We start from the raw sequence: 9,878 nt of genomic DNA on the forward strand, positions 1-9,878 counted from the left end.
GCCTGCAGCTTTTGTGGAGTGCGGCGAGTGCCTCAGGGGCCCAGTGGGATTGGGGTGAACGAAGAAAGTGCAGGGCGGGAAGGGAAAAAAGGGAGCTTGGACCAAATATGCAAATAACAGGCAAAACGGCTTGCAAATAACCCCAAGAAGCGCGTGGGCGCGCGGGCGCCTTTCGAGGCCACTGTCGGAGCTGCAGGGATCCACAGTGCAAAGAGTTAAATCCGGCTCCCTACCGCCCTCGGGGGCGGGGTCGAGCTGCAACGGAAATAACCGAGCGCGGGGCCGCGGCTGAGCGAAAGGAGCCGAGTTCCTTCCGGAAGTGGCCGATCTGCGGGGTCTTGCTCTCCGACCTGAGCCGAGCGCTGGGCCTTGTTCTCCGTATCGGCCGAAGGTGTTCCGGAAGGAGGCGAACCCGGACGCGGGCAGGGCAAACCTTCCCAGCGGCTGGCACCACACGACGTCTGCTGGGACTCGGTGAGGACGCTAGGAGCCGGAATCTGACTAAGGTCAGGCAGGAACCGAGCTCGTTCCGGAAGAAGCCGAGCAGACCGGCGCCGGCCTGGGTGTCCCGGGCGTGAGGCTATAGCAGAGTCGGCGTCGTGCGAACAGTGATGAACCGCGACGGCTGAGCGAGCAGAGGTGCCGGCTGCGCGGGCCCCATCGACACTTCCGCGAAGCGTCAGCCCCGCGCTGGGGGCATCGTCTGGAGCCAAGCTTTGCCCCCGCGAGCCTCCCGGACCTCTTTGTGCGGCCGGAGGCGGCGGCGGGAACGGCCATGGCGGCTAACATGTACCGGGTGGGAGGTGAGTACTCCGGGCGGAAAAGGTTGGGGCCGGGATCAGGGAGACTCGGTGTCCGCAGGCGCGGGGGAGCCGCATCTGGGGTCGTACGGGCCGCAGCGCCGACCGGAACCGGAACCGAGACCTAAGGTTCCGCGGCGGCGACGCTACCGGGAGTCGAGTCTCCCGCAGAGGCTTGCTTACACCCGGAATAGTGCTCTGAGACCTGCGACTGGGTCCCGGGGCGGGAAGTGGGCTTGGCTTGGAAGGGGCCCGAGTGTCGGCGGGACCGGCTGCGGCGGAGCCAGTCGCGCAGGGGTTTTCTTTTCTTTGGAGGCTTGTGCATTCACGAAGGTGGGGCCTCAGGTGGAGTGAACAATTTACTCAATTCTCAGACACAGGGGTGCAACTCCAGTGCAGAGTTGTGTGGATGGACTCCAGGGAAATCCTGTTCTCATCTTTCTTCTCTCTTTCTCTTGGATTTTTCGATACGGTTGATAGTTATTTTCCTTTTTCCCCCCCTTGAGACAGGGTTTCCCTGTCTAGCCTGGCTGTCCTGGAATTCACTCTGTAGACCAGGCTGTCCTCGAACTCACAGAGATCCTCCTGGCTCTGCCTCCCGAGTGCTGGGATTAAAGGCGTGCGCCACCACCGCCCGTCATAATACTTCTTTTTCTTTTTCTTTTTGAGCTGAGGATCGAACCCAGGGCGTTGCGCTTGCTAGGCAAGCACTCTACCACTGAGCTAAATCCCCAACCCAATACTTATTTTCTTAAGTCTTTCCTTTTGCACATCTCCACATTATCTCTGCCTCGAATTTTGTTTGTTTTTGACCCACACAGATCTACTTTCTCTTCCGGGTGCTCTGGTTTTCTTCTCTGATCGCGTTTCTTCCCCACCCCCTTCTACAGATTACGTCTATTTTGAGAACTCCTCCAGCAATCCTTACCTGGTTAGACGGATTGAGGAGCTAAACAAGGTGAGTGGAGCAGAAGCTCCTCCCACTAAGGTGGCCTCTTGCTTTTGGAGTCTTTTAACTACAAGTGGCAGGGAGAACCTTACCTAGGCTTAGAGCCTAGCTAGGTGAACATTCATTCATTGGATGTATGGAGGAAGGCTGCTGAGAGCTTAGCGGCAGCTTTATATTATTCTCACATTTGGGGGCAAAGGAATTCTGTCTCTTGGTAATTTTTTTTTTTAAAAATATACAGAATCTCTATTATGTAGCCTTGGCTGCCTGGAACTTGCTATGAAGACCAGGCTGACCTTAAACTCGTGGAGACCGTTCTCATTGGTCCTGGAATTCTCTTTGAATATAAATCTTTATTGCTAAGTTTTTGGTGTCTTCCACTTAGGTCCTTAGAGAGATAGTGCCTGTTGTTAGTGCACTTCCACTTTCTTCCCCCTTTTTTTTTCCTTTGAGACAGGGTTTCTTTGTGTAGCTTTGTGCCTTTTTCCTGGAACTCACTTTGTAGACGAGGCTGGCCTTGAACTCACAGAGATCCGCCTGGCTCTGCCTCCCAAGTGCTGGGATTAAAGGCGTGAACCACCACCACTGTCTGGCGCGCTTCCACTTTCAAATGGCCAATTTTCATTGCCCTGTTTTTCTTTCTCCTTTAGACTGCAAATGGAAATGTGGAAGCAAAGGTTGTCTGTCTTTTCCGGCGAAGGGATATTTCTAGTAGCCTCAACAGCCTGGCTGACAGTAATGCTAGTGAGTGTCTTCATTTCTTCACCTCTCCCCTTCCCCAGGATCTGAGGACTAGACATGTTCCTGCAGGTGTTTCCCCTGGTAACATGCCCAAGGCAGGGCGTGAGTTTGGGGGTGGGAAGTGCCTGGTCTGCAGAGGGAGGCCTGTTGTTACAAGTTGGGGCTGGAAGCGGGGTGGGAAGAGCATGATAAGGAAAGCCAGAATGTGGCTTGTGTGTGTTAGAGGAGAGATTTTTAGATAGGGAATGAAAATAGCTTCAGAGAGTTGAGGCAGGTGGGGGGGGACATTTTGGGTCCTTTGGGATAGTGGTTAGTGAATGATGGTCAAGGTGAAGAGGAAGATACTGTTTTGAGATGCCTGCATAATAGTGGGAGAGGCTTATGCTGTAGTCTAGCGGTGACGCCGGAACATTGATGGAGACGATAGGAAGCTTGCAGAAGGCAGGAAGGCTCTGGAGCTTTCTCTCCTGTCTCCCTCTCTGCTCCATTTAGCACCGGCCATACTTTTTGCTTTGTCTGCATTCTCTTTATGCTTTTCATTTTCTAGTTTTTTTTCATTTGCATTTAACTACTTTTCCCTTTTTTCCTGATATTTTTCTTTAGGCCATAGTCATGAAAGGGTTAATAAGCTGGGCCTACCAAGTTTCCTGGCCCTTTAGGGTTTCCAGCTCCATCTGGCAGGGGCTGACCTTGGCTTTGTCCAATCAAAAGGGGTGGGGGTGTGGTCCTCTTTGCCCCAGCCCTGGGTTTCCTAGTGCACACTAGGGAGAGGTGGGGCCTACCACAGAGAGACACCCCCCCTTGCTATCTTACACCCGGTTCTTCAGGGGAACAATGCACCAATGAACAAGTGCTTAAGTTTTCTATCCCCGCCCACTTTGTTTGGCATTTAGCCAGGTTAACTGTGTCCACCAAGATTTCAGTGCAAGCTGCTGCCTCTTGAGGAGGAAGGTCTTGGCACTGGTTTGAGAGGGACTTTTCTGGAAAGCCCCACAAACTATTATTAACCAAGTAGAAAGGAAAGGAGAGTTAGGTTGCATGTGATGTTTCAGACACAGCAGAGTCCTGAAGTATGAAGAGCTGGCAAATAAACCCTGGGTACAGTTCTTACATCTTAATTGGATTCTAACCTCAGGCTGGTTGAGTAAGAATGTGACATACTGTATTATGACTATATTTGTACTTTATGAATAGTATCAGTATTGGCAGCTAGATTTGGGGTGCATTTCTGTGGCATCCTTATACAGTTCTCCCCTTGATGGAATTAAAGAGAGGACTGAGCATCCACAACAGGCATAAGGCCAAAAGGGAAAGCTAGTGGGTAAGGGTGAGATGCCTGAGGGAGGTGAGTTACAACAGCTGAGGTATCCCTTACCTGGACTTCAGCCATCCCAAAGTACCTTCTTTCCAAATTAGCTCGTCAGTTTGTTTCTTCTCCTCACTGTTCTAGGGGAATTTGAGGAAGAGTCAAAGCAGCCAGGGGTCTCGGAGCAGCAGAGACATCAGTTGAAGCACCGAGAGCTTTTCCTTTCTCGGCAGTTTGAATCGCTACCAGCCACCCACATAAGGTATAGGAGGACCAGGGTCCCTGTGGCCTCTGTGCCCTTATTTAGAAGATGGAGAGAAGGGGGTGGATGAGAGGTGGTGGATAAGAGGGTGTGTATTGCTCATTCAGTACTTTCTGGCCTGTCTTAGGGGGAAGTGCAGTGTAACTCTCTTGAATGAGACAGATATCTTGAACCAGTATCTGGAAAAAGAGGTAAAGAGGTATTGTGAGAAGAGGGAGGGGGAGGGGATGTTGCCCCCTAAACTTAGGACAAAGAGGTAAAGGGTTGATAGACCTCCCAGCTGGGGAGTCTGGATGTACCTACTGCCCACGTGGATTCTGCCCACTAACTTTCTCTCTCCTCATTTTTAGGACTGCTTTTTTTACTCCCTGGTGTTTGATCCTGTGCAGAAGACACTTCTAGCTGATCAAGGGGAGATCAGAGTTGGTTGCAAATTCCAAGCTGAGATTCCAGATCGCTTGGCAGAGGGTAAGCCAAGAGGGAAGTGCTTGAGCATAAATTCCTGTGAATCGCATGGCCTGAGGGATCTGCAAAATCTGCTAGGTTTTCTGTTGTGACCCCGACAGAATGGGACTTAGGAACCCGAAAGAGACAAATGGGCACAGCTGGGAGGGGAATTCTGAGGCTTGATGTGGCTGATAGAAGCAGGTGGATCTCTGAGTCTCAGGCCAGCCTGGTCTACCAAGCGAGTTCCAGGACAGCCTGAGCTACACAGAGAAACCCTTTCTTGGGAAAACAACCACAAAAAAGAAAGCAGAGTCCAAGCAGAGGAGAGGAGGAGGAGGAGTTATTGTGAGTGACTGAGTTATTTCCCTCTCTCCCTCCTTGGTGATGCTATTGCTTGCTTCCTCAGGCGAATCGGATAATCGGAACCAACAGAAGATGGAGATGAAAGTCTGGGACCCAGACAACCCTCTCACAGACCGGCAGATTGATCAGTTTCTCGTGGTGGCCCGGTGAGGGTGGGTGGATCAGGAAGATGGGCTGGGGAGGAAGGAACCCAGTTCTGCGTCCCATCCATTTTCAAATGTGGGCTTTGTTTTAGACCTGGGTGCTTTTTCTTTTTTCTCCTTAGTTCTTGAGCCTGTTTGAACTTTTTTCTTCCCTTCTTGACTTTTCAATCTCTTCGTAGAGCTGTGGGAACCTTTGCAAGAGCCCTAGACTGCAGCAGCTCCATTCGGCAGCCAAGCTTGCACATGAGTGCAGCCGCTGCGTCCCGAGATATAACCCTGGTAAGCACAAGTTGCTGGGTAGTTGGCGCATGGGGCAGGAGGGAGGGAGGGATCCATGGGGAGAGTAGGAGCACTTAAAGATAAGCAAGTCACCAGCTTCGTTCTCCATTTGTGGTAGTTCCATGCCATGGACACATTACAAAGGAATGGCTATGACTTGGCCAAGGCCATGTCAACCCTGGTGCCACAGGGGGGCCCAGTGCTCTGTCGAGATGAGATGGAGGAGTGGTCTGCTTCTGAAGCCATGCTATTTGAAGAGGCTCTAGAGAAGTACGGGAAAGACTTCAATGACATCCGCCAGGACTTTGTAAGTGAATACTAGAAAAAGAAGTAAGAAGAGGGAGTCAGGACCTAGGGCCAGGTGCATCTCATCCTTTGTTCGTTGTTCTTCTTAGCTACCATGGAAATCACTTGCAAGCATAGTCCAGTTTTACTACATGTGGAAAACCACAGATCGGTATATTCAGCAGGTATGGGTTAGGGCTGGAGGCTGGACCAGAGGCCACCTGCTTACCTCTGCCTTTTGGTTTGTTTGATTGCATCTGTACTGTTTTTCCCTTTTAACAGAAAAGATTGAAAGCTGCTGAAGCAGACAGCAAACTGAAACAGGTCTACATCCCCACCTAGTAAGTGTGGCAGGGAGGGGAGAATGTTTACCTTCCTCTCCCAGTTTATGTCTTCCTTAATGATTGGGGGTGAGCAGAAGGCCGAAGCAAATTGTAGAAGCTGTAGCTCAGTGATAAGCATGGGCGTAGTATGCATAAGGCCCTAGGTTCAATCCCCAGCCTTCCAGAGAGAGTAAGGGGGAGGGGTAGAAAGAGAGGGACAGATAGAAGTGAGTTACTTCCTTAACTAGCTTCTGTGTTCTCTTGTTTCCTTCGTTAGTACTAAGCCAAACCCTAACCAGATCATTTCCGTGGGTTCAAAACCTGGCATGAACGGGGCCGGATTCCAGAAAGGCCTGACTTGTGAGAGCTGCCACAGTGAGTTCAAGGAGGGGTGGGGACGCTGGGTTTGGGTGGCCCAGGAATTTGAGGAGTTCAGGTGGCATGTTTCCTGCCAGCACATTACCCTCTCTCTATGCTCCCAGCCACACAGTCTGCCCAGTGGTATGCCTGGGGCCCACCTAACATGCAGTGCCGCCTTTGTGCTTCCTGTTGGATTTACTGGAAGAAGTATGGGGGACTGAAGACCCCAACCCAGCTTGAAGGGGCTGCTCGGGGCACCACAGTAAGAATCCCTGAGTGGGAGCTGGGTGTGGTGGCTGAGGCAGGGGGGTCTCTGAGTTTGAGGCCAGCCTAGTATGTATAGTAAGCTCCAGGTGAGCTGTCTCAGCAAATAGAAAAGAACCACTGCAAGAATAGGTAGGGACAGAGAGAGTGGTGGGCATGCAGATGGGAGCTTAGTTAGGCAGAGCTCAGAAAACCTGACTCCTTACATGGAGACAGGGCACGTGCTAAGGGTTGGGAAGCCAGGGAGGTTGGGTGGAGTGTCAGTAAAGACATAAGGCAGAAACAGTTGGCTGTCTGCGGGAAATGAAGGCAAGAACTGCAGTGTTGACTTGCCATTTCCCTTTGTCCTATGTCTTCCTCCAGGAGCCACACTCAAGAGGTCATTTATCCAGACCCGAAGCCCAGAGTCTCTCCCCCTATACAACCAGTGCAAACCGGGCCAAGTTGCTGGCTAAGAACAGGCAAACTTTCTTGCTCCAGACCACAAAGCTGACTCGTCTTGCCAGACGGATGTGCAGAGACCTGTTACAGCCAAGGAGGGCTGCCCGAAGACCCTATGCACCTATCAATGCCAATGCCATCAAGGCTGAGTGTAAGGACTGGAGTGATAGTACTAGCCACATGGCTAATGAGTTCAGAGTTGCTCTGGCCAGGTTCTGTTGTTTAATGACAGTAGGCATAGGAGGCCACAGAGGGTGTTTGGTACAGAAGATTTAACTCTTGACCCTAGAACAGTGAAAAGTGCCTTGAGAAATTTTGATCTGCCTAGAACAGAAGCGCTGGGAGACAGACAGGATAGAACTACCTAGTTCCTATCAGACTGGTCTGTGTGATGAGCTCCAGCCTGGATTACATAGTAGGACCCTGTTTCAAGTAGGCTAGGTATTGTGATGTATGCCTGTAACCCAAGCACTGGGGAAGCAGAGTCAAGAGGATTATGGCAAGTTCTAGGCCAGTCAGGGCTACACACACAGCAAGACCATTTCAAAAAGCAAGAACAAAACTGCAGAATGTCCAGAAGCTTTCTTCTTTCTCCAGGTTCTATTCGACTTCCTAAGGCTGCCAAGACGCCACTGAAAATTCACCCTCTGGTGCGGCTGCCCTTGGCAACTATCGTCAAAGATCTGGGTATGGGATGGGAACCACACTTGATTCAGGGTGGGTAGAAGGTGGAGAAAGAGTTTGAAGGTGTCAGGCTGCCAGCTGTTTGATTATCCAAGAGCCTTTTCTTCCCCCGAGTTTTCCTTTCCCACTGAGAACAAACCATGAGTATATGTGTGTATTCTTTTTTTTTTTTTTTTTTTTTTTTTTTGTGGTGGTGGTGGTGCTATATATCAAAACCCAGAACCTCATGTATTCTGGGCAAGTGGTTTACTATTGAGCTCCATTTCTGGCACAGTAATGCCTTTTCATAAGTAGTTTGTGATCTGAAAACATACTCTATGTCATTTTTGAAATATGGGTAGATAGCTTGATAGGCCTTTTCCTCCATTACTATTCAGGTGACCAAGGTAAACTAACTGCTGGGCCTGGGTAGAGAGGGAAGAAATAACATAGGCAAGAGAAGGTATGAACGTTTTCTGTTTCATCTCCCCTGCCCCCACTGGTAGTGGCCCAGGCACCTCTGAAACCTAAAACACCTCGGGGCACCAAGACACCAATCAACAGAAACCAGCTGACACAGAACCGAGGCCTGGCGGGCATTATGGCGAAACGTTCCTATGAGACTGTGAGTTGACAGTGGGCTGGAAAAGCTGAGTGGGTGGGCTGGAAAAGCTGAGTGGGTGGGCTGGAAAAGCTGAGTGGGTGGGCTGGAAAAGCTGAGTGGGTGGGCTGGAAAAGCTGAACGGGTGGGCTGGAAAAGCTGAACGGGTGGGCTGGAAAAGCTGAACGGGTGGGCTGGAAAAGCTGAGTGGGTGGGCTGGAAAAGCTGAGTGGGTGGGCTGGAAAAGCTGAGTGGGTGGGCTTTTGTTTCTGATAAGGAGGCTGAGGGAGGCAGCGCTTTCATTATGTTGCCCTGTCCTTTTCCAGATGGCAGGGGCAGGGGTCCCCTTCTCTGCCAATGGAAGGCCTCTGGCCTCAGGGATTCGTTCAAGCTCACAGCCAGCAGCCAAGCGTCAGAAACTAAACCCTGCTGATGCTCCTAATCCTGTGGTATTTGTGGCCACAAAAGATACCAGGTAGGGAGGGAGTCCACCATGGGAGGGACTGGGACTGACAGTCCAGGTTGGGGGGCATTGGAAGTAGGGGTATCCGAGAAAGATAGGTGCAGAAGAGAACATGGGTGCCAGAATTGTCAGGTTCCTTGTGGAGTCTTAGCTGGCTGTGTGGCTGCTCATAAAGCCCCTCCCTGTTTGTCTTGCTCTTTTTGACCAGGGCTTTAAGGAAGGCGCTAACTCACCTGGAAATGCGCCGAGCGGCCCGAAGGCCCAACCTACCCTTGAAGGTGAAGCCAGCACTGCTGGGAGTTCGGCCCCCAGTTGCTCTGCCAGCACCCGCACATCCTGCCAGCACCAATGAGCCCATTGTTCTGGAGGATTGAGCCTCTTCCGGGGAGGAGGGGTGGGATGAGAGGTAGAAGGGTGGGTGCTCAGGGCATACAAACCTCAAGGAGTGCGGGAGGGTTGAAGCTGGTGTGTGTGTCCTTGGAGGGCTTGGACAACCTCTGGTGTGACTGCCAGTAGCTCCCCTTTTTTGGGCTTCTCCATGCCTGTGATGGAGGACAGCCTACAGGAACTTGCCTGTGTGTGTACCTACCCTATTTGGGGGCTGGGACCCACAGTTGGTTTGGACAGCTGGGGGGGAGGAGGGTTTTTTAATTTTTTAAACATTTTACCTCCCTTTGTAAAAGGGATGGAGGAGGGGAAGAGTAAACAGATATCAGGTGGTGGTACCTGGCAGGGGAAGGGGGAGCACACTGCCATGTCTATCTTCTTTCTTTATTTTCTAATTGGGGGTTTCTCTTACTGTCCGGCGTCCGGACTTTCCTAATTAGAGTTTGAGGGCCCTAAGCTGGCATCAACCCCAGCCCATGCTCACTCTTTCTTCCCCCTCCTTTCCCCCTCTGCCTTTTATATGCCAATTCTCAGAAATAAAGATCTTTTGTCTGTTTTTTAACCTTGGATTCTGTAATTGGTTCTTATAGTGATGAATAAAAAGCTGTTTTCTTCAGCTCCTCAGGCTCAGCTGTTCTCTGCCACTGTGCGTGCGCGTGCGTGCGTGCGTGCGTGTGTGTGTGTGTGTGTGTGTGTGTGTGTGTGTGTTGGGGTGTCTTTGAGAGGGAAAATAGAGGACAAACGGACAAAGAAGGATACAGATGGATACAGATGCCACTTTTCTAGGAACAGCTTTATGAG

The 9,878-nt window shown here is 51.1% G+C and overlaps 2 protein-coding genes across 3 annotated transcripts in view; one reads left to right on the forward strand and one right to left on the reverse strand.

The window, feature by feature from the left end:
- The window catches only part of LOC118594502 (solute carrier family 22 member 19-like), a 703,508-nt gene that overhangs the window by 462,294 nt on the left and 231,336 nt on the right, over positions 1-9,878 (reverse strand). The gene's annotated exons all lie outside the window — the stretch shown is intronic.
- Mta2 (metastasis associated 1 family member 2) lies at positions 286-9,693 on the forward strand. The gene is made up of 18 exons (XM_036204291.1): positions 286-803; positions 1,691-1,758; positions 2,400-2,493; positions 3,941-4,058; positions 4,186-4,249; positions 4,409-4,526; positions 4,912-5,014; positions 5,191-5,290; positions 5,409-5,597; positions 5,686-5,760; positions 5,858-5,916; positions 6,176-6,273; positions 6,381-6,520; positions 6,886-7,114; positions 7,561-7,650; positions 8,133-8,251; positions 8,554-8,702; positions 8,899-9,693. The coding sequence occupies exons 1-18, from the start codon at positions 776-778 to the stop codon at positions 9,062-9,064; spliced, it is 2,007 nt and encodes a 668-aa protein (XP_036060184.1). The 5' UTR covers positions 286-775; the 3' UTR covers positions 9,065-9,693.

This window comes from Onychomys torridus, chromosome 1 (genome assembly GCF_903995425.1).
Source record: "Onychomys torridus chromosome 1, mOncTor1.1, whole genome shotgun sequence".
Classification (NCBI taxonomy): domain Eukaryota; kingdom Metazoa; phylum Chordata; class Mammalia; order Rodentia; family Cricetidae; genus Onychomys; species Onychomys torridus.